This window comes from Garra rufa, chromosome 19, assembly GCF_049309525.1.
Source record: "Garra rufa chromosome 19, GarRuf1.0, whole genome shotgun sequence".
Lineage (NCBI taxonomy): Eukaryota > Metazoa > Chordata > Actinopteri > Cypriniformes > Cyprinidae > Garra > Garra rufa.
This window is the reverse complement of record NC_133379.1, coordinates 12889421-12915117: the sequence shown is the minus strand read 5'-3', so window position 1 is coordinate 12915117 and position 25697 is coordinate 12889421. Positions and strand designations below refer to the sequence as shown.

The window sequence follows — 25697 nt, the reverse complement described above, 5'->3', positions numbered from 1 at the left end:
ACTGAATCTCACTGGAAATAAATTGAATTGGCCATCGTCCCAACACTCAGAGAGCAAAAGTGTTTTTTTTTGCAGATCTGTACAGAATATAAAAAGCGAACACATCATTCAGTGACACACTTACCCAGCTGTGTGAATAAGGAGTTGTCATCTGATCTCCATTTGTCTTTCTTTTCTGGACTACTCTTCCTTCTTTCTTTCGCTCGTTCTCTGACTCCCTTGCCATGAATCTTCTCCCCTCTTCGAGTTTTTTCTGGAAAAAAAAAGTACAGAACATAAAAGAGCTTGCAAAATACTTAAAATGTCCAATTAAACACCTTACAGCTGTCAAACTAATTTTTTATTTTTCAATGAAATATTTGAAATTATATTCAGTGCAGTTCAAAGCAGCCCTCACAAGAGGGCACAAGACATAAATCTAAACCAAACAGCACTTACTGTTTATTGCAAAGAATTTAAATTTTAAATAATCCTTTAAGACTAAATTGGCATCTAATTTTAGTCCACAAAATTGTCAGCTGAATCTGATGAGACAAACCAAACTGTACACTAAATTTGACATCTTCTGCATTCATTAAAACTAGTGCCTTTCAAATAATTAATCATGATTAATCGAATCTAAAATAAAGGTTTGTGTGTACATAATATATATATATATATAATATCTAAATACACATATAAAATATGAGATCCATTCTCATTGTATCATACCAAACAGATATTTGACTTCATAGGATTTATGTCCAGAATTAAATGTAATCTTTAAAGGGACCCTCCACTTTTTTGGAAATAGGCTCATTCTCCAACTCCCCCCGAGTTAATAAGTTGAGTTTTACCGTTTTGAAATCCATTCAGCCGTTCTCCTGTTCTGGCGATATCACTTTTAGCATAGCTTAGCATAGATCATTGAATCCTATGAGACCAATAGCATTGCGTTCAAAAATGACCAACGAGTTTCCATATTTGTCCTATTTAAAACTTGACTCTTCTGTAGTTATATCGTGTACAAAGACCGGCGGAAAATGTAAAGCTGCGATTTTCTAGGCCGATAAGATTAGGAACTACACTCCCATTCCGGCGTAATAGTCAAGGAAGTTTGCTGCCGTAATATGGACGAAGCAGGCGCAGTAATACCACGCAGCGCCTGAAATTTGTTGAAAAATGGAAATTAGGACAAATATGGAAACTCGATGGTCATTTTTGAACGTGATGCTACTGGTCTAATAGGATTTAATGATCTATGCTAAGCTATGCTAAAAGTGATATCGCCAGAACAGGAGAACGGCTGAATAGATTTCAAAACGGTAAAAATCTACTTATTAACTCGGGGGGAGTTGGAGAATGAGCCTATTTCCAAAAAAAGTGGAGTGTTCCTTTAATGCCCTGGAATCCTAATATCTGATTCAGCTTAAAATCATGTTTTGCTTCTTCACAGAATGATATCTTTTAAATAAGATCCTACAAATTAGAAAACATCACCTTGTTTTGCTTCTATATGTAAATGATTCTATATACACTGTAGTAAATCTAAGCAGCAGGTAGCTGCTTGTATGTGATTTCAAGAGGGTTTGGTTGTGGTGTATCTTGCATATGAAAAATAAGGCACAGATTAACCTTCAGCGGTCTTGTTGAATGTCGCGGACTGTGCTAATGAAGCTCGCATGCCAATCTGTGTTTTTTTTTGGAAGGCAGAATAAATATGGGTCTTAACAGCAGATGACAGAGAGTCAGCGAGTAGAGAAAAGTGCTGAGTCAGAGATTCAGGAATAATGAACACTGCAATGATCTGACCGACTACAGCTCCTTCATACAGCACTGTGGAAAAAACGGGTCAACGGCGACGCTACAAGCTCAAACCAAACCCATAAGGCACGTCTTATGAATGCAGACTTTTTTTGTTTAAAGCACTGAAAATTAAAGCTATTAGATTTGTTTGATAAATTATAATCAACTTTATGTCATAATATCAAATAAACACATTATCTCACAATTAATTTCTCCAATTTCCCTGCATCTTTTCACAATATTATGTACGGTAGAGGGCGAAAGACCTAATTCTTCATTATCTTGCATTGAAAAATGTTGTCTTTTAACAATCTGACTATTCTCCCTTTAAGTTTGGCACATAGTGGTTGTAAAGACTAAGACTTTGGTGGAGGTTGTTTTTTTTTGTAGTTGTTTTTATGCCTTAAACTAAAACCAATTGCAACAGTTTAACTTGAATGTTATATAATCTTTTCTTTTATTTTGCATATGTCCCAGCTTTTTTGAAGTGTTGCAGCTATCAAAATGTAAAAATTTGTTTACATTCACAAAATACAATTAGGTTGGTCAGCGAAAACAGAAACTATTTTCGTTTCCTTTCCCAGTTTAAATTTTTATTCTATACAATACAACACAAATGCTAGGAGTAACTCACATCACAGACAATATAGAGAAAATGATCAATTATTAAGTTTGAGCACCTTCTTTTACTGACCAGTTGTTTAAAATAGAAAAAAAAAAAAAAATTTGAAGAGTCTATTTATTTGAAGCCTTGGCTAATGCTGTAAAAGAACTGCACTTTGGTGCATTGCCAGCTTGGATCTTGCCAAAAACTGGCACTGACCAAAATGTCAAAAGAAAAACACAGAGACTGTTGCAGAGAGTTTTCATACCTCCAACTAGGTTCTGTTCTAAGAGCTGAATCTGCAGGCCAAAGATCTTCTCTTGCAGGTTGCATAAAGAGTGTTTGATCTTCTCTCTGCGTGTGACCATGTAGCACAGGTTTCTGACCTGAAAGAAAACAACATTTACATTTAAATTACAAACTGAAATCGCTATGGTTAGGAGTGTTTCTGTGTAGAGCTATGGTGTAAAACCTGCAGCAATAATGCTCACGTTCAATATGACTCTGTTTGTTATATTCTACACATTTTAGAACCAGATTAAAGTCATCATAATTTCACACTTTGTAAATGTCAGATCACTCGAGCACATGAAAGAACATCAACACCCAGAGACATCTTTCTACAGTATGACAAAATGCAATGACAGAGTGCATTTAGGCCGTTGACTTTGTATTGCGGGAAGCTGCCTCCTTGTCATTTCTGACTTGTAACGAAAAACAGAACAATGTCTAAAAGTTGCTATGTGACAATGTGTACAGTAAACAAGTTTCAAAAACCCAGAACTACATTTTTATAAGCTGTCATCTCAAAAAAAATTTTTTTTTTAAAAATAGCTGGATATTTCACGTTGGAGATGGTTCACGCCATGCAGATTAATAATTTTTCCAACAAAAGGAAGGTAAGGAAAAGGAGCACTGAAATGTACTTTCTCAATATATCCCCTCCTCTCAAGTTTACAAAGGGTGCTGAAATAGTCCTTAGACATGGTTAAAAATAATGTTAGTTTCTGTCACCGATTAAGTTTCTCTCCAGTGGGTGTAGTTCTCAGAGTAATATGACACATTGCGCTCTACTTTTGGTGTCCTTAAACACTTTATTTTGGGTCAACAGCTTATAAAAACTTAGTTTTTTTTTTTAGCTTGTTTAGTGCACACCTTGTCACATAGCAGCCTTTCCATTTCTCCTGTGAATCTATCTAAAAATCAGACGGATAGAAGGAAAGAATGACTGGATGGATAGACAACTGGATAGTTGAATGGATGGAATAGGTAAATTGATAAATAGGGATGATAGACAGCATGACTGGAGGGATGGACGGATGGAGAGACGGAATGAATGGATGGACGGCATGGATGGGATGGAAATAGATGGGTGTTTGGATGAAATAGTTGGTTGAACTATAGAATGGTTAGATAAATGGATGGAACTGTTGGTTTTTATAGAATATATGGAATGCAAAATAGCTGGGTGAATGGATAAAATGGTTGGAAGGATGGACAGATGAATGGACTGAATAGTTGGATGTTAAATGGTTGGATGAAATAATTGGATGGACGAATGGATGATGGAATGGTAGGATAGATGGATGTATTGATGAAAAGAGCAGGACAGAATGAATGGATAAATGGATGGATGGACTGAATGACTGGATGGATGGAAAGATGGAAGGACAGACAGAATAGGCGAATGGGTGAATGGTTGGTTGAAACAGTCGGATGAATGGATGGAAGGAATGGTTGGATGGATGAAATAGCTGAATGGATGAATAATTGGATGGATGATGGATGGATTAATAGATGGAAGGATGGACAGACCAAATAGCTGAATGGATGGTTGGATGAACGTATAGATGGATGGAAGGGTTGTTGGATGGAATAGATGGATGGCAAAAGAGCTGAAAGGAATGGATGGAAGGAAGGACAGATGGACAGACAGAATAGATGGATGGATGAATGGCTGAAAGGAATAATTGGATGGATGGAATTGTTGGATGAATGGATGAATAATTGGATGGATGCTCGATGGAAGGAATGGTTGGATGGATGGATGATGGATCAATAGATGGACGGATGGACAGACAAAATAGCTGAATGAATGGTTGGATGAATGGTTGAATGAAATAGTTGGATGAATGATAGAATAGTTGTATAGATGGATGGAAATGTTGTTGGATGGAATAGATGGATGGCAAAAGAGCTGAAAGGAATGGATGGAAGGAAGGACGGATGGACAGACAGAATGGCTGGATGGATGGATGGAATTGTTGGATTGATGGATGAATAATTGGATGGATGATGGATGGAAGGAATGGTTGAATGGATAAGTAATTGAATGGATGATGGATGGATCAATAGATGGATGGATGGATGGACAAAATAGTTGGATAGATGAATGGATGGATGGAACGGTTGGATGGATGAATAATTGGAAGGATGATGGATGGATCAATAGATGGACAGACAAAACAGCTGAAAGGATGAAATGTTTGGATGGATTAAGGCTGCACGATAAATCAAAACGAAATCGCGATTAAGCAGAGGCTGTGATTGTCAAGCATATCTTTCAGTGAATCAGGGTTCTGTGATCAGCAGCAAATCTTCATCTGAAAACCAGAGGAAAACTCTAAATACGCCCAAAGAAACCCAGGAAATCACGAATACTGCAGCTAAATAAACAGAAGATTTAACTGATTCACCGTAACTAATAAACACAACTATGACAATATATGGTTTATCTGAGTTCTTATTATTATGATTTTCATTATAATAAAGTATATTTATAATGCAATGCCTTTATCACTGCTTAGAATACTATGAAATATGTTGTATGCCTTATTCTGTGTAAGAAGCCACATCACCTCACAGAAGGATTGATTTCAAACACTCGAGTTTAGAGTAAAAACGTGTTACTAAATGTGGTATTTTCACATGCTTTCAGATAGAGCAGCATTTACTACACAGAGCCATAGTTCACTGAGAAGCTCCGCAAACAGCTGTCATTATTGTTTATAATATTGTCTGTGATTTTTTTGCATAACCTGTCAGTAAACTACGGCTCTGTGTAGTAAATGCTGCTCCATCTGAAAGCACAGGATGGAGATTTACTTCTCATAACAGAACCAGAATTGTTGGTTGGTTAAATGGATGGAATGATTGTATGAATAAACAGAATGGATGGATTAGTTAATTGGATGCATAAAATGGTTGGATGGATAAACGGATGGAATAGTTCTTTGACATAACAGCGCAGGATGATCAACAGTGAAACAAATGTTGCTTTTATGAGCATGCTTTATCATAACTTTATAAAACCTTATTTACATAAAAGCTTTACAGAAGCCAGGGATGACGGGAAATGTGGTTCTGTAGCACAATCCTGTCCTAACCCATAAAGCATGTAAATTGTATACATACATGTTTTATTCGTCTTCAAAAGTAGGATACAACAGTATAAGGGTCCTCCTGGAGTAAAGGGCACTTTTGAGTTTCTCCTTTCGGAAAAACACTAAACAGCAACAAAACTCATCACAGCTACTTTTTTCTGACTTTACAAAGAAGTACTTTTCCTTTCCTTGTCATCCTGAGCTTGACCACATGTAACAGTGAAAAATCAAACTTCAAGGAATTCTAATTTTACCAAACTTAAACTTTATAACATCACACAAAGCACATAATTAATAGCTATTAATAGAAGACAATCATTGTCAGTGGACACCCAATTTTTGTGCCTGCACCAATAGAAACTGCTTCAAAAGTAGTTGTGGCAAGTTAGAACAAAAACTCTGATGAAAAGTGTGAATAGAAATTTGCATCATTTTGTGGTTCCTAGTGTTGTTTTTGGCGGCCGATTTTAATTTTAGTTTTAGTCTAGTCTTTGTGTGAAGCTGTCATTTTAGTTTTTATTAGTTTTAGTCACGTTCATACTCTTTTTAGTCTAGTCAAGCATTTTAGTCTTATTTTAGTCAGAATTACCCATGATTATTTTCGTCTAGTTTTAGTTGACGAAAACTGATGACATTTAGCCTATTTTAAGTCAATGAAAATTGTATTTTAGTCTATTTTTAGTGATATACTTTATTGACTGGGTTAAATAAAAATGTAAGTACCTAGTAGTATAGACAAAACCAAAGTTTTCTTTTAGCCAAACCCATTTCAAACAAGGTTATCTTATTATATTATTGTTACCTTATAGGCTCAAGAATACATCCATTCCAGGCATGAAGATGCTTATCTGAATTTACAACATTTATTTTACCTACCAAACATGTTAGAAGTACACACACATTAATTGAGACTGAATAAATAAAAACAATAAATAAAATAGCATCACATGACAATGCAAGAAAAAATATATAAATATGTACATTTGAATGCCTGAGCTACAATAACACACTAAAATTAGTGATGTGACGTTCGACACAGAAGCTTCGAAGCTTGTATCAAAAAATGAAACATCTCACAGGGGAACCGCTGTAGACTACCGGAGCTTGATTGGTTTTGCCATAACCACGTGAGATGTGAGGTCCGAAGCTTCCTTTTCTCAAACGTGACTGCTTCGTATTCTGATTCAAATAACACGAACCCCTTGCGCAGGTTTCAAGTGTCATTCGCCTCTTTATTAGGAATAAATCATAATACTAATAAATATGTACATGTGTAGTTTTGTGCATGTTCATTTTGTAGTAATCCCCGCTTCAAAAGTCTAATTAATCTAATTAATAATATTAGTCAATTTAACAATATTCTTAATTGATTTGATCATCTATGCCTACACGAATCATGCTTGTACTTAGATTTATACCTTGTGTAAGTAAAATAGTTCTTATGGTTTTCGTAGCACAAATTGACTCATTTTATGAAACTGTCCAAAAATCGCTTTGACATCTTGCCGCAAAAGAAACTTTTTCCACCTTTGACCACAAGATGTCATTAGTGTGCAAAGTGTTGAAAAGCTTCGAGTAATAAAACTTTTAACGATACAGTTGAGGGGAACATTTCGATGCTTCAAAAAAAGCTTCATTTTCCCATCATTACTAAAAGGTATGAAAAAATGTATGTGTCGTCTCTTCTTTTTCTCCCAAAGACGAACCACAGATGACCGGCCATCGGTCCCTTTCTCTGTGTCAGACTTAACTTTGTTTGTAGTCGTTTTCTTGATAATGCTGCGAATGTGACGTCGCCTGCGGTTTAGGCTAGAAGCGATACAGCTCTGGCTACTGGGCATGCGCACATCAATCTGATGTTATAACATTTCGTTTAATATCGTTTTCGTCGCCGAAAATGAAGAGACATTTTAGCATAGTTTTTATTTTGTAAACATATTTAGTCTCGTTTTTATTCGTCAACGATATTGCATTATACATTTTATTATAGTCATCGTCACATGACCAGCATTTTCATTTCGTCTCATCTCGTTTTCGTCATGGGATAAAGGTTCGTTGACAACGATATTTAGTCACAATTTTCGTTGACGAAAGCAACACTAGTGGTTCCATGTCTATTAGGGCTGCACGATATTGGGAAAAAATTACATTGCGATATATTTTTTTCCTGCGATATATATTGCGACGTGTACAAATTCATTTATGTTCATCAGGTTGTTTTGAACTGCTTAAAAATCAAATAATATTTCAAGAATAATTGGGGAAATTTTGTAAGCATTTTCAAAGAATAATAAAATGCAAAAGTATAATCAAAACCCTGAAATAAAATACTTTTTAAAGCTTATTTTGGGTTGTTTCATAAACAGTTTGACTCACCTTATTCACTGTCAATTCAGGCAAATCAAGGCTCTAATATGTTATGAAATTAATAATGAATGTTGCTTTTACCCTGATGAAAGGGAACTCATTTTGAGAATGAAAAGAGGACACTTCATTATCACATTACGGAACTAACATGAGTGACAAAATAAGTAATTTAACATTTTATTCATTTTTTGAAAACAGATTAGTAAACATATTTTGTCACAAAATTTGAAAAAAAAAAAAAAATGTCAGAAGAATCTTTTTTTTTTAGTTTTGCATACTTTGTTTAGCCAAAGTAAAACAAGTGTTGCTAAAAGATTAAACTTTTCAACAACTCTAGAAAAAATTGGCTTCTTTCTCAGAACTGTTGCATAAAGTAAATATAAATATTCAAATACACCAATTTGGCGCTTCTGTATGCATTAATTTACTCATTGAAGCGGTTGTTGCTGCATAATATTCCACTTGTGCCTTGCATTTGTTGTACTGCTCTGGGATGGCAATTTGAGAAAAATAAGTGCGTGACGGCACAACATGAGGCTTGTCAAGCGAGCGGATCATGTTTGTAAAACCCTGCTTGGTGACCGTGTTTATTGGTACCATGTCTTTCGCAAGGTGAAATGTAATAGCATCAGTGGCATTAGGGCTGGGCCGATAAACGACATCATATCGAATCGCGATAAAATTTATGTTAATAATGATGATAGGCTCTAGACATTTTTTGCTCGATATGGATTAATCTAAGAGCCAATCACACAGCAGAAATATGCGACAACAACCAATCAGCGTACAGTGTGCGTGTGCACGTCAAAGTACAAAGTTCATTTCCTACCGCACTTTGTGAAGCAAACTTAACACCAGGACGACAAAAAAAGAGAGAGGAAGCAGCGACGAAAGTGAAACTAACTTCGAGTTATTATCCAAAGATGTTGAAATTGTCGACAAAAAAGGTAGCACGATTTCCGTTATATAAGTGGTTTGGCTACCTGAAAAGTGACTCTTAGCTCAGCTGAGAGTTTGGCGCGATTGTTAAAACTGAAACCGAAAGCAAAAAACGCACGCGCATTCAAAAGCAGTTTTAATCCCCCCAATGCACGCAAATTAGGCTACTTGACATATCTAGGCTGTTATTAGTATGTAGGCTATGATAGGTTGTGTATGTCTATAGCTCTGTATCATGCTTGAAATTTGAATATTTAGAGAGTAGCCTACTTAGATTATGGCTGAATTGTCTGCACTTAATACGATTAAGAAAGAACTGTCGTAATTTTTTGTTATTTATACTGTAGATTGTTTCAAAATGCAGTGGTTGCCTCTAATTTAAATAGCTCAACTTATAATAGAGAAAATAAACAATTGTGTTAATAATAATAAATAAATAAATAAATAATTGTGTTACAAATTATGTTTTTACAATAATTTTATGTTTACATTTTGTACATTTACTCTCATTTACCATACTCTGTCACAACTTTTATTTTTTTAATTTATTTTAGTAAGTTGTTTTAATTTTTAAGGCCAAATCTGTAATCTGTTTTTGTTAATAAACTATACTTTAAATGTAATTTAATGAACCCTTTCATTTTTGTGGCTTTAGTCATTGTTGGGATACTATTTTAAAGCTGGCAACATCAACAGCTTATATCGAAATGTATATCGTTATCGTTCAATATGGGGAAAAAATGATCGAGATTACATTTTTGCCATATCGCCCAGCCCTAAGTGGCATCTTTCTGTCGCTTCTGTCACACTGGCAAACGCATCCGAAATAGTTTTTTTGCTTTGGACTGCAATCTGATCTGGTTTTGCATTCGTCATACAGTGCTTTGTGGTGCCGACTTAAATGGTCAAACAAATTCGTAGTGTTTCCGCGAGTTGTGGCAACAACTGCCAGGCACTCCCGACAAAGCACCTGTTTTTGGTCAGCATCGTCGTTTTTGTATCCAGAATAATTCCATATGACCGACGTTGCGTTTCTTTTTGCGACCAAATCTTCCATTTCGGTGCTTCTCTCCCGTCCCGCGCTCATTTCGTCATGTGCACCAAAGAGTATGTGCGCACACAGAGACTGCATGCATGAAGTAGGTCAAGCAATGTGTGCTTTGTAGTTTTTAAAGAACCCTTAAATATGAGTTAATTACTTTATATTAGACAAATATAGATCCGTGAATAGAAAGTTTAAAAATATAGAAAGTAATTTTTTAAATCAGACACACATGATTTTATTTTTATTTTGCAGAGCATCGTGACTGCCGCAATGTGACTATGACGATGCTGAAACGATGTATCGTGCAGCCCTAATGTCTATGGTCAATAATGAAGTCATTTTTAAACCAACTAACTTTTTGTCAACACTGTGAAAAGGACAGCTTTACTCACCCTCTCCAGATCCTGACGCAAGTGAGTGAAGAGCTTCAGACGGCGATACAAAACATCCTGCTCCTGTTGAGCGAGATTGTCCACCTCATCCCTCTTGATGGCCACCAGAGGCTGGTTGGAGTTGGCCTTTCGCCGCAGCTTCCAGAACTGGTAGAGGAAGTCCACATGGGCATCTGGCAGGGAAAGGCTTTCTGCAATTTCCTTGGGGTCCACTAATTTGTAAAACTCATCTTCAAGCTCCTGCAGCTTCTGTTTGCGCTGGCTAGCTTTCTCCAGTTCTGCTTGGTCCTGCTTCGCACGATCCGAAAGCGACACTGGCAGATCGGAACCGGCGTGCCGCGATTCGGGTCTGTCTGAATTCCCTCCGGCGTTTGAGCGCGAGACGCTGCTGTGCTCTAGACAGTACGATTTAAAGCGCACTTCATCGTTCTCTGCCAGAGTGGTGCGCATCTCTAGTCCGTGGTCGAACGCACAGGTGACGTGGAAGGCCACGATGCAGGATGGCATGCAGCACTGTAAATGCAGAACGACATGTTTAGAGTGCTTCTTTCGAAAAAAAAATATACACAAAATACAATTTTTTAAAACTGCATTATTGACTCTTTTGCACTTTTGAGCTTCAAATATCATAATACAACATGCTATATTGCAATACTCTTACCAAGACTTAAGGCAAGTATTTGTATTTTTGCATTCATTATATAAACAAGTATGTGTTACTATACCCACATACAGTTGAAGTCAAAAATTTGCATACACCTTAATGTTAATTATTTTACTATAATGAGGGGGATCATACAAAATGCATGTTATTTTTTTATTTAGTACTGACCTGAATAAGATATTTCACATAAAATAAGTTTACATACAATCCACAAGAGAGAATATCAGTTGAATTTACAAAAATGACCCTGTTGAAAAGTTTACATACACTTAATTCTTAATACCGTGTTGTTACCTGAATGATCCACAGCTGTGTTTTTTTTTAGTTAGGCTTTTTTAAATTAGGCTTCATGTGAATTCTTAAAAACATTTTATTTTAAACATTTCATTTTTGGTTTGACATACAGGACCTTTTAAAAGTTTAGGGTTTTAAATGAAACTTTTAAATGACGTCATGCTCTCATGCTGCACTCCGTTCAATAGTTTACATCCCCTTGATTCTTAATTCTGTATTCTTACCTGAATGGTCCACAGCTGTGCTTTTTGTTTATTGATAGTTGTCCTGAACAGTTAAACTGCCTGCTTTTCTTCAGCAAAAATCCTTCAGGTCCTACAAATTCTTTGGTTTTTCAGCATTTTTGTGTATTTGGGGCTCATTTGCAACTATTACAGAAGGTTCACTGATGCTCCAGAAGGAAAAACAATGCATTAAAAGCCGGGGGTGAAAACTTTTGAACAGAATGAAGGCGTGTACATTTTTCTTACTTTGCCTAAATATCTTGCTTTGCCTAAATATCATATTTTTTCCACCTACAGACAATACTTACATGTTTCCCAGAAGACAAAATAAGTTAAATTTACCCTGATCTTCAAATTCAAAAAGTTTTCACCTTATCTTTCATCTTATTTAGGTCAGTACTAAATAAAAAAAACAACATGCATTTTGTATGATCCTCTTATTTTGGTAAAATATTTAACATTTTGCAGATTCTGCAAGGTGTATGTAAACTTTTGACTTCAACTGTACATGCACTATCCTCATGATATGCTTGTACCTATGTTTCTAATGTATCTATATTATGGCACACCCCTACTCTGCTATATGTAATTAAAATCATGAAGATATTGTAAACAAAAAAAAGCTATACAAATAGATTTTGTGTCAAGTGTTGAAAAGCAGCATGTCTCTCACCTGTATACATGTACCTGTGTGCTCACGGCACAGACTGCAGGACAAGGCCCAACGACTGGCTGGGATGTGGGACACTTTTGTAATAGGCTCCATCTTCTCTGGGCAGCCAATGCTCACCTTTGATGACAAAGAAACAACACAAGTCAGAAAACACTTCAACCCAGTTAACACATCAAAAAGTATTGCAATCTCTTCAACTCTATTTGATTCGATTTTTGTTGGAGTCACTAGTGTGTGTGTGTGTTTCATTTTACAGTTTTAAACAGCTCACATTTGCATTTTTCTAAATATTTAATATGCAAAGCTTAAAGCATGGCAGGGAAATCAATAACAAGTAAACAAAAACTAATTCAAATAAAAAGTAAAAAAATAAACTGTAGCTAACTATGACTAGCTTCAGAACTGTTAAAATGAACACAGTCCCTTCTTCTTAATACACCTTTTACTGATTTAAATATAGAATATTATGAATAGACTACAGAAAGCAAGGTAATGTGCCTCAACTAGACCATTTTAGTGCACTTTTAGCCCTCCGACAGCTATGTTCTATGCAACTGTTTCGATAGAGGGAAACAAGATACAATTCTAATCTCAGCATTATTTCTTCTTCAGACATTGTTCTTTAAATAAAATAAGTATCAGCTGTATACAAATTGACCAACATTTGGTTTTTGACCACTGAAAATGGGTAACATTCAACAATCTGGACATTATGCCTCATTGAGATACCCATATCTCTGGAACTGAATGATGTAGGACCTTGAAAATTAAGATTCAAATTAAGATAAAAGTTTATAAATAACTAGAATCTAAAATCATATTGTGACATTTTTAATACTTCTTGAGTTATAGGCATGCACACTTTGGAAAAATAATATTTATGGCACTCCGACTGGTATGTCAATGCAGTTGTCTTGACAGAAAGAAACAAAATACATCTCTAGTTTTCACATTATTTGTTTTTCAGACATTCCAGTATTCTATTTTTTTCGGACTGACCCACATTTGGTTTTTGACCACTGAAAATTTGTACATTTTACAGATTTACTCCTGGAGCCATATTGAAATTCTAATATCTCTGGAACCAAATCTCATAGGGCATTAAAAGTAAAGACACCAGAAGGAAAGTTTGTTAAGACCCAATATCTAAAAGGGTATTCAAATATCTTTAAGTTACAGGCGAGCAAACTTTGGAGAAAAACTTGAAAAGTGCCGTTTCCCCATTTTTGAATGGTCACCATTGGCACATAATGCAACAAGAATTGCTAGAACCAACATATTTTACTCATAGAAGTATCAATCTCTGTGTAAATATGAGATAATAATGCTTCCATCTTTCTGAAGTCATTTCTATAACTTAACTTTGAATCTAAGGTGAAAATTTTCATTTTGACCTCCCTCTACAAAAAAGTGGATTACTCAGTAAATATTCATCCATGACATTTAAAGGGGTCCTGTTATGCTTTTTCACTTTTTGAACTTTAGCCAGTGTGTGGTGTGTATGTTTGGGCATAAAAAACATCTACAGTTACAAATCTCAAAGTCCACTCCAAAGGGAGATATTTAGTTTTTTAAAAATCCCTTTTGAAGAACTACAACGAACGCTGGCGGGTGGGGGATTCGCCTAACTTTAACTGGGGTGCTTCATTAAGCCGCAGAGAGGAGGAGAGTGAAGATGAATAGCTCCTAAAGCATATTTCCATATAAATGCACGGCTAATTCGTTGTTTTATCGCAAGTGAAAAACACGTTTGTCGCAATTATGCTTTTAGATATAAGTTTGTCTCATTTACAGTAAAACAAAACAGCCCAGGTTGCATTTTGGCAATAGTTATCCTTTAAATATTAGGGCTGTGCAATTAGTCGAAGTTTCGATTTAGACTACTGCTTCAAACAATCATGAAAAAGCAGTAATCGGGATGAAATAATTATTGCGCCCCATTCTGCCCTTTACCAGTGGTGCGCTTTCGCTCCTCCATGAAAGCCAAATTTCACAAATGCAAATCAGCGAAATCATGTAACGTGACTTTTGATAAAACGGGACGTGCTTGATTTATTAACGTTTCTTTGATGTTGTGTTTAAGAAAACTTGCACTGTTCTGTGTATGCGCTCAGAGAGGGAGCAGAACACAGACATATAAAAGTTATCTTTTAGCACAAGGTGTGCACATCAACTGTCAAAACGAGGCGCTTGGTGATTATTCATGTAAACCCTTGTCAGTTATGTCTTAAATGATCATAAACGGTTGAGAATGAAAATCCGTGTGTAACAGTATATTGGATCCGTGTGGCTCTTAAAGCACCAACAAATAATATTCCTCCTGCCGTCTCTGTGCTTAATATTAATAAATCGTTAAAATACAAAGAGAAAAATCACTCACTGCTCTTTGAATGAAGAAATCTTGTAGTTTTAATAAGGAACAAAGCATGTTTAACTATTACAGTAAAGACAGTGTTTTATTTTACATCCAAATTATTACATTCAATTTCTGTAGTATTGTTAAGACTACTTTAGACTTGCATAATAGTATTTAGTATTTTTTTCATTAAAATTTTGTTAAAAATATATTTGTATCTTTTTTTTCTGCTGTATTGCTATATTTACATTAATCACTAGTATAAAGTTTTGGACCCAGTCATAATTGTGTTAAATAACCGTGATTTTGACCAAAATAATCGTTATTATGATTTTGCCAAAATCGGGCAGCCCTATTAAATACATTAACATAATAATGATATCATGTATTGCGATCTCCCAGGCTGATGATAGGAACAACACTACAGTAGCATATTATTTACTCACCCTCCATGCATTCTAGGTATATATGACTTCCTTCTTTCAGATGAATGCAATCGAAGTTATATTAAAAATAACCAATCACAACACATTTGGTTTTTCGGAAGGCGGACCTTCACCAAACCCAGAATGAATCGAGCCATTTGTGCTAGCCTGGGGAGAAAGCTATTGTAATAATGTAAATTATATGAAAAATAATGCGTTTTTCGAACCACCAAGCATGAGAGCATGTTCTAGTGCACCCCCAAAACAAAATAAAGACTTTGTAAAAGAGCATAATAGGACCCATTTAATATGTTGGCTTTCATCACTATACATGTCTACCTTTCCTCAGAAAAAATATTAGTAAAATCTAAGTTTTAGAGTTTTAGAAATTTGGTTGATTTGACACAGAATGACCTAATAGTGAAAACTGGTCCTTTATGGGGTCATCAGATGCAAAACTAACTTTTACATGTCGTTTGAACATTAATGCGTGTTGGCAGTTTGTGTACACAACCACCCTACAATGATAAAAATCCAGCCAGTGGTATTTTTTTAATCTTTAAAAGTAATATCCCCTTTTTTAAAATCAGGTCATTCTCAGCTTCTTGTCGTTGTGACGGCACACAGTTGATTGACGTGAGCATCTTACCTTAGACCCGCCCTCACCGAGCTGAAACAGTCCGAATACGATCGCCATTGTGTCGACTCAGGTGCAGAGAAAGACTCTAATTGAGCGATTGAGGTGTTCTGTTGTTGGATGTAATAATGAACATAGCAGTCGTCATTTACTCCCGATATCTGAGCTGCTCAAGAGGCAGAGGACAATGTTACTTTCATTTTTAAAAGGAAAGCGCTGATCCCGATCTACATATGCATCTATGTTCGTGTGAATCATTTGTGATGCAGCATCACCCACAGCAGAAGTGAGTATAAGGGTTTTTTATGCATCTTTGCAAATGGCCTTTCTTAATAATGTGCTTGTTGGCAAGTTTCGCCGATAAACGTGGCTAAACGTGGCTAAAGTAAACATTACAGCTCATAATCCCACAGCAGAGAGGGGCGGGGCGAGCAGAGCTCATTTGCATTTAAAGGGGCCATGCGATAAAATGAGCTGATATTTTGCAGAGCTGATTTTGACATGGTAAAAGGGTGTTTTTTTAACACTACAATTGAGAATTTTTAACCAAAGTATATTAGAGACTTTTCATTGAGACCCTAAAGAATCAAATTAACTTGTGGAAAATGGGCATCCGATTACCCCTTAAAAATGCATATTACTATTAAATAAATTTGCATTGGGTTACACTGCATTTTGAGATTTCACTAGTTTAATCTGAACATTCCCTGCTATCCATCATGTTCAGACAGGGAGCCTCCCTGGAAAAAAAAAAAAAACTAGTAAACTAGGACACTTATTTCCAATGCAAAGAACAAATGAACTAAAGCAGAATCTTCAGGACATTGAGCACTCACATCTTGAGCTGTGTGTTAGTTTAGTCTCATGAAGCCTGTCAAGGAGTTGTTTTGCATTGTGACATGAACACATACTGTACAGTATTTCTCCCCAAAGTGTTACGGATGAAATCAAAGGGAACAGGGCAGTGTAGATCTGAATTCACTGCATCTTGAAGACGTTTTTCAGAAGGCAGACCTTCATCAAACCCGGAACTAATTGGGTCATTTGTGTCAGAGAAAGCTAATGTAATAACGTAAATTATCTAAAAAATAATGCGTTTTTCGAACCAACAAGCATGAGAGCATGTTGTAGTGCACCCAGCACCCCCAAAACAAAATAAAGACTTTGTAAAGGAGCCTAATAGGACCCCTTTAAAGGATAACTATTGCCAAAATGCAACCTGGGCTGTTTTTTTTTACTGTAAACGAGACAAACTTATATCTAAAAGCATAATTACGACAAACAAGCCTTTTTTGAGATTGACCGTGATTTCGTTTTGTGGTCAATGGCTGGTGAATGGGAGTACTAGGGGCATAACTTTGAGCGCATCAAAAACGATATTTTTATAACACTAAGAAGGCTCGACACACCATGAAACTTTGCTCGAAGTATCGCCTGGGTCTCTACCCATGAATTCCAGCATTGAGAACATTGTTTGTGTTCACAGAGTTTACTAAAAAGAAAGATTTTGAACAACTCACTTTCACTGTTTGAGTTTCCGCTCGCAGCCGTCTTGCCAGTCAAGAAGTGTCGATCTCCGAATGCGAGGAGAGTAAAGATGGATAGCTACTAAAGCATATTTCCATATAAATGCACGGCTAATTCATTGTTTTGTCGCAAGTGAAAAACAATATTAACCTTCTAGTTGTAAAAAGAGCCTCATATAAGCCTAATATTTCGTCCTATGGAGTCCATTCATTCGCATTCGGAGATCGACACTTCTTGACTGGCAAGACGGCCGCGAGCAGAAACCCAAACAGTGAAAGCGAGTTGTTCAAAACCTTTCTTTTTAGTAAACTCTGTGTACACAAACAATGTTCTCAATGCTGGAGTTCTTGCGTAGAGACCCAGGCCATACTTCCAGCAAAGTTTCATGGAGTGTCAAGCCTTCTTAGTGTTGTAAAAATATCGTTTTTGATGCGCTCAAAGTTATGCCCCTAGCACTCCCATTCACCGGCCATTGACCACAAAACGAAATCACGGTCAATCTCAAAAATGGCTCGTTTGTCGTAATTATGCTTTTAGATATAAGTTTGTCTCATTTACAGTAAAAAAAAAAAAAAAAAACAGCCCAGGTTGCATTTTGGCAATAGTTATCCTTTAATATTTTGGCTTTCATCACTATGCATGACTACCTTTCCTCAGAAAAAAAATATTAGCACAAATCAAAAATTTAAGCCAGGGAAGTTTTTGAAATTTGGCTGATTTGACACGGAATGACAGTGAAAACTGGTCCTTAAAATAAAGTGTTGCCCTAAAAATAAATGCATTTTATTACTACTAAATAAATCTGCATTGGGTTACATTGCATTTTGTGATTCCACTAGTTTAATCTGAACATCCCTCATGGGCACACAGGGAGCCTCCCTGTAAAAAACTACCTATAGTAAACTAGGACACTTATTTTCAATGCAGACTAAAACTGAATCTTCAGCAGGGACACTGAGCACCACTTTCATTCACACCTTGAGCTGTATGTTAGTTTAGTCTCATGAAGCCTGTCAAGGAGTTGTTTTGCAACTGTATACTGTACAGTATTTCTCCCCAAAGTGTTACGGATGAAATCAAAGGGAACAGGGCGGTGTAGATCTGAATTCACTGCATCTTGAAGACGTGCCAGCTCAGCAGCAGCAGCAGCAGCTCATGTGCTCAGTTCAGTTCATTCATCAGCCCTTTACGTGATTTCTGTGCGTCTTTTCACTGGCTTTTGTGGCTCTCTACATCCCTGTCATTCTGCCATTGTTCCCGCCTCACTCTTCAGCTTCTCTAAACGTTACTGCAATAGCCATTTTGACCAGGCTTTTCAAAATTCCCTCTTTGAATCCTCCTCTTCCTGTCAATTCTGCTTTTGTCCTCCTTTGACTGAAATATTCAGCAGCCTTTTGCATGCGAAATAGGGCGCCCCTTTACAAAAACATCTTGCCCTCCACCTGACCGAACAACTTCACATTTCCGGCTGAAAAGCTTTCCTTTCAATCACGCCACGAGACATTAAACGAGCCGAGGAAATACTTCAATTAGAATTCATCCATTATTGCATGCTAATTACAAGTTAACTCCGTCAAAAGCAAAGTGTCTTGCAGATGAATAAGTGTGAATGAGTTCTGTAGCGATTAGGGGGTGATTTCCTTTGCGCTTTTACTGCCTACTGCATCTTTTATCATTTGTGAAGCCAAATTCATTCAAAAGTTCAACTACATCTGAACCAACAATGGAAATAAATAATGGAAATGATAACTAATGAATTTCATTTTGATTATTTGAATACATGCACTGTGGCATGGAGAGCGTACATCAGCTTACAGTCGAGAATAATGCATTTCTAATGAATAATATGCTGGAGTATGTAGAGGGGAAAGAAACATTCTGTTCTTCCTTATTATAATCTATAATTAGGTGATTTAAAATGCTCAGATGCCTTCAAATGTTAAGTTTAGTTTAAAGCTGCAATAATGCAATATTTCATTTGATTTCCACTGTTGGGTGCCTTTTGGTGTCCTGTAGATAAATAACTCATTTGCCATGATAACGTAACATAAAAATGACTATGAAAGGGTGTATTATATTAGGCTAAGTTTCTATATTCATAACAAAAGCATTACGTGGCTCTTTAGATACATTTTCCAGATTTTTTAAAAGTGTTGTGTAAGAGGATGTGTGTTATTTTGCTATGTCTCATTAAATTTGAATGACAGCAGAATAGTCAAATCATAAAATTTTGAAATTTTGTTCTCCTATTAATATTTAGTTAAATAAGAGACTACTCAAAGTAGTTTTAAAAGGTTAAAGTTTGAATATTTTGAAGGCAATAAAGTCTGTCAGAGGTAGATAAATAGATAGCACGTTAACATGTTGCTAGCATGATTAACAAGTAACTAGCATGTTGTTAGCATGATTAGCATGTTGCTATTATGTTTACAGCATGGTTAACATGTTGTTAGCATGATTAGCACATTGCTAGCATGTTTCTAGCATGTTTAACAAGTTGACAGCATGTCTTTAGAATGATAAGTTACTAGCATGTTGTTAGCATAATTAGCAAGTTGCTAGCATGTTTCTAACACGTTGCTAGTATGTTTCTAGCATGTTTAACATGTTACTAGCATGTTGTTAGCATGATTAACAAGTAACTAGCATGTTGTTAGCATGATTATAATGTTGCTATTATGTTTACAGCATGGTTAGCATGTTGTTAGCATTATTAGCACATTGCTAGCATGTTTCTAGCATGTTTAACAAGTTGACAGCATGTCTTTAGTATGATAAGTTACTAGCATGTTGTTAGCATAATTAACAAGTTGCTAACATGTTTCTAACACATTGCTAGTATGTTTCTAGCATGTTTAACATGTTACTAGCATGTTGTTAGCATGGTTAGCAAGTTACTAGCATGTTAACATGATTATCAAGTTGTTAGCATTTTTATGACATGTTTCTAACATGGTTAGCAAGTTGCTAGCATGATTATAGCATGATTAACAAGTAACTAACATGTTGTTATAATGATAAGCATGTTGCTATAATGTTTACAGCATGGTTAGCATGTTGTTAGCATGATTAGCACGTTGCTAGCATGTTTAACAAGTTGATAGAATTTCTTTAGCATGATAAGTTACTAGCATGTTGTTAGCATAATTAGCAAGTTGTTAACATGTTTCTAACACGTTGCTAGTATGTTTCTAACATGTTTAACATGTTACTAGCATGTTGTTAGCATGTTTAACATGTTACTAGCATGTTGTTAGCATGGTTAGCAAGTTACTAGCATGTTGTTAACATGATTATCAAGTTGTTAGCATTTTTATAACATGTTTCTAACATGGTTAACAAGTTGTTAGCATGATTATAGCATGATTAACAAGTAACTAGCATGTTGTTATAATGATAAGCATGTTTCTAGTATGTTTCTAGCATGGTTAGCATGTTGTTAGCATGAATAGCAAATTGCTAGCATGTTTCTAGCATGTTTAACCAGTTGATAGCATGTCTTTAGTATGATAAGTTACTAGCAAGTTGTTAACATGTTTCTAACACGTTGCCAGTATGTTTCTAGCATGTTTAACATGTTACTAGCATGTTGTTAGCATGGTTAGCAAGTTACTAGCATGTTGTTAACATGATTATCAAGTTGTTAGCATTTTTATAACGTTTCTAGCATGGTTAGCAAGTTACTAGCATGTTAACATGATTATCAAGTTGTTAGCATTTTTATAACATGTTTCTAGCATGGTTAGCATGTTGTTATAATGATAAGCATGTTTCTAGTATGTTTCTAGCATGGTTAGCATGTTGTTAGCATGATTAGCATGTCGCTGGCATGTTTAACAAGTTGATAGCATGTCTTTAGCATGATAAGTTACTAACATGTTGCTATCATGTTTTAACATGATTAACAAGTTACTAGCATGTTGTTAGCATAATTAGCAAGTTGTTAGCATGTTTTCTAACACGTTGCTAGTATGTTTCTAGCATGTTTAACATGTTACTAGCATGTTGTTAGCATGGTTAGCAAGTTACTAGCATGTTAACATGATTATCAAGTTGTTAGCATTTTTATGACATGTTTCTAACATGGTTAGCAAGTTGCTAGCATGATTATAGCATGATTAACAAGTAACTAGCATGTTGTTATAATGATAAGCATGTTGCTATTATGTTTCCAGCATGGTTAGCATGTTGTTAGCATGATTAGCACGTTGCCTACATGTTTCTAGCATGTTTAACAAGTTGATAGCATGTCTTTAGCATGATAAGTTACTAACATGTTGCTATCATGTTTTAACATGATTAACAAGTTACTAGCATGTTGTTAGCATAATTAGCAAGTTGTTAGCATGTTTTCTAACACGTTGCTAGTATGTTTCTAGCATGTTTAACATGTTACTAGCATGTTGTTAGCTTGGTTAGCAAGTTACTAGCATGTTAACATGATTATCAAGTTGTTAGCATTTTTATGACATGTTTCTAACATGGTTAGCAAGTTGCTAGCATGATTATAGCATGATTAACAAGTAACTAATATGTTGTTATAATGATAAGCATGTTGCTATTATGTTTACAGCATGGTTAGCATGTTGTTAGCATGATTAGCACGTTGCTAGCATGTTTCTAGCATATTTCTAACACGTTGCTAGTATGTTTCTAGCATGTTGTTAGCATGGTTAGCAAGTTACTAACATGTTGTTAACATGATTATCAAGTTGTTATCATTTTTATAACATGTTTCTAGCATGGTTAGCAAGTTGCTAGCATGATTATAGCATGATTAACAAGTAACTAGCATGTTGTTATAATGATAAGCATGTTGCTATTATGTTTCCAGCATGGTTAGCATGTTGTTAGCATGATTAGCACGTTGCCTACATGTTTCTAGCATGTTTAACAAGTTGATAGCATGTCTTTAACATAAGTTACTAACATGTTGCTATCATGTTTTAACATGATTAACAAGTTACTAGCATGTTGTTAGCATAATTAGCAAGTTGCTAGCATGTTTCTAACACGTTGCTAGCATGGTTAGCAAGTTACTAGCATGTTAACATGATTATCAAGTTGTTAGCATTTTTATGACATGTTTCTAACATGGTTAGCAAGTTGCTAGCATGATTATAGCATGATTAACAAGTAACTAATATGTTGTTATAATGATAAGCATGTTGCTATTATGTTTACAGCATGGTTAGCATGTTGTTAGCATGATTAGCACGTTGCTAGCATGTTTCTAGCATATTTCTAACACGTTGCTAGTATGTTTCTAGCATGTTGTTAGCATGGTTAGCAAGTTACTAACATGTTGTTAACATGATTATCAAGTTGTTATCATTTTTATAACATGTTTCTAGCATGGTTAGCAAGTTGCTAGCATGATTATAGCATGATTAACAAGTAACTAGCATGTTGTTATAATGATAAGCATGTTGCTATTATGTTTCCAGCATGGTTAGCATGTTGTTAGCATGATTAGCACGTTGCCTACATGTTTCTAGCATGTTTAACAAGTTGATAGCATGTCTTTAACATAAGTTACTAACATGTTGCTATCATGTTTTAACATGATTAACAAGTTACTAGCATGTTGTTAGCATAATTAGCAAGTTGCTAGCATGTTTCTAACACGTTGCTAGCATGTTTCTAGCATGATTAGCAAGTTACTAACATGATTCTAGCATGATTAGCTTGTTACTAGCATGTTGTTAATATGTTTCTAGCATGATTAGCATGTTACTAGCATAATTAGCAAGTTAGTTTATATGAGTTTAAATGTATTAGAAATATAACAGAAGGTAAGTTTAATTGAGTCTCAAGGGATTGTGGGAGTATGAGTTTGAATAGTGTTGGCTCATTTGAACATTCCGTCAATGTAGTTTTAATCGTCATTTTTAGGAAAACCGTAAGTCAGTTAGAAAAAATATAGCAACTGGAGTCAGATCAGTCTGAAGATTTACATGAAATCAGTGTTGTTTTCGTCGACGATGACGAAATCATTTCGTTGATGCCACTTTTTTTCATGATGATAACGAGACGATGACGAGATAAAAATGGCTCTTTGATGACTAAAACATGACGAGACGTGTGTGAGTTTTCGTTGACGAGACGAGAATAGACGAAAATGTTAGTGGGTGGTCCGTCAGACGTTTAAAATGCATGACATTTCTGCTTATTGTGCATGCCAATTAAAACCTAAAAAGTATCTGCCACTATGGCAAGCCGTTTTAGCATTAAATACTCTTTGTTATACTAGTATGGCAAGCGTTTTAGCATTCCATCCTTGTTTGGTTACGCTCAACACGTCACATTGTTGTCACTCAGACAGACAGACGATTAACCATGATGGCAGCAGTTTGCACATTATTTCAAATATATGTCTTTCATGTCTAAAACCATTCCTTCATTATTGTAATTACTGGTGAAAATAGTCGATCCGGAAGCTCACATTGAGTTGAACTATAGATCTGCTATTTTCACAACTTATAAGTGACACTACCCAACAGCAAAATACTTACTGACCTACATTAATTTGTTAAAAGACTACTTTTCCCCCCCTTTTTTGACTAAAACTAGACTAAAACCTTTTTGACTTTGTCAACTAAAATTGGACTAAAACTATCACATTTAGAAGTGACTAAAATTTGACTAAAACTAATAAGCATTTTAGTCCAAAAAAAGACTAAGACTAAGACTAAATCTAAGATGGTTGTCAAAAACAACACTGCTTGAAATCTTTTATGCATTTATACGTTGAAAGAAAACAAATAATCCTGTGTAGGAAAGGGACATTATACCGTTCCGAAAATATAATTTGCATCTTAATATTGCAATGAAAACGTATTTAACAGTAACATATATGTCCATGACATAACATATCTTATGGTTTATGTTTCGAATAATGGCCCATAATTATCTATAAAATGGGTGGGCGTTCACCTAATATGTTTCTGTAGTACTTGAGTGTCTACTATTTATGACATAAAGCGAATGAAAAAATTAAGACCAAATGTTTTGGGTATTGTGAGGGTTGAAAGTCTCTCTATGGTGATATTGACCCAGTCTCAGCACAAACAAGAGTGTTCCAGCCTCAAACAAAACATCAGTGCCACTGGTGATGCTTGTTAATATGTTTCTAGCATGAATTTTTAATCTCTACACAGAGTACACACAGAGCTAGACAAGACGAGCATTTGAGGTTAAAAAGTATATAAATTGTAAATGTTTTTTTAGAAAATAACCGATCGTTTCGCTAGATAAGACCCTTCTTCCTCGGCTGGGATCGTTTAGAGCCCTTTGAAACTGCATTTTGGAAGTTCAAACTCGGGGGCACCATAGAAGTCCACTATATGGAGAGAAATCCTGAAATGCTTTCCTCAAAAAACATCACATCTTTACGACTGAAGACAGAAAGACATGAACATCTTGGATGACAAGGGGGTGAGTACATTATCTGTAAATACTTGTTCTGAAAGTGAACTACTCCTTTAAGCCTGAAGATTGTGGCTTTCTACAAAACAGGGAACACTCTCCACGTCCAAACACAACTCTGATCTACTTAGAGGAGTTTAGATAATACTGTATGTGGGAGTGAGAGGAGTTATGCAAAAAATGAGAGGCTGAAATCAAAGCCAGGAATTTACATTTGTACACACATGACCAGCTCCATCATTTCAGTACTTTTAAAGAAAAATGAGCACACATCATAGAGTTGTGCGGTATATTAAGTTTCTAATATATCTATATATGTTTTGAAGCTGTTTCTACAGTTTATATCAATATACAGTAGTTTAAGACGAGACGCTGCAGGTGAATAGGGTAAAAAAAAAAATTAATAGTTATCATCTTACTTACTCAGTTGATTGATTACATTGATAATTGCAAATATTTTTTGTATTACAAGTTTTTTAAAATGTTAGGTTTTAATATGAAAATGAGCCATTATTTAATGAAATATGCGCTAATTTGCATACATTTCTAGTACAAAAATCTAAACACTAGATGAAGTCAGTTTCAAACTTTTTTTTTTTACATATTAGAGTCAAAGGTTTTTAAAGAAGGAATTTTAGGCATCTCATTTTGTCACTCCATAATACTTAGAACAAGCAGAAAACTACATATATGTGACCCTGGACCACAAAACCAGTCATAAGGTTAAATTTGACAAAACTGAGATTCATACATCATACGAAAGCTCAATAAATAAGCTTTCTATTGATGTATGGTTTGTTAGGATAGGACAATAGTTGGCTGAGATACATCTATTTGAAATCAGAAATCTGAGGATGCAAAAAAATCAAAAAAACTGAGAAAATCACCTTTAAAGTTGTCCAAATTAAGTTCTTAACAATGCATATTACTAATCAAAAATTACATTTTGATATG

At 35.4% G+C, this 25697-nt stretch overlaps 1 protein-coding gene across 1 annotated transcript in view; it reads right to left on the bottom strand.

Annotated features, from left to right (window-relative positions):
- jade2 (jade family PHD finger 2) overlaps positions 1-25697 on the bottom strand; it is a 118980-nt gene that overhangs the window by 18113 nt on the left and 75170 nt on the right. The window contains exons 7-10 of the mRNA XM_073824123.1: positions 12371-12487; positions 10516-11028; positions 2658-2775; positions 125-253 (exon numbers count right to left, since the gene is read on the bottom strand). Coding sequence (XP_073680224.1) covers positions 125-253; positions 2658-2775; positions 10516-11028; positions 12371-12487 — 877 coding nt within the window. The remainder of the gene's footprint in view (positions 1-124; positions 254-2657; positions 2776-10515; positions 11029-12370; positions 12488-25697) is intronic.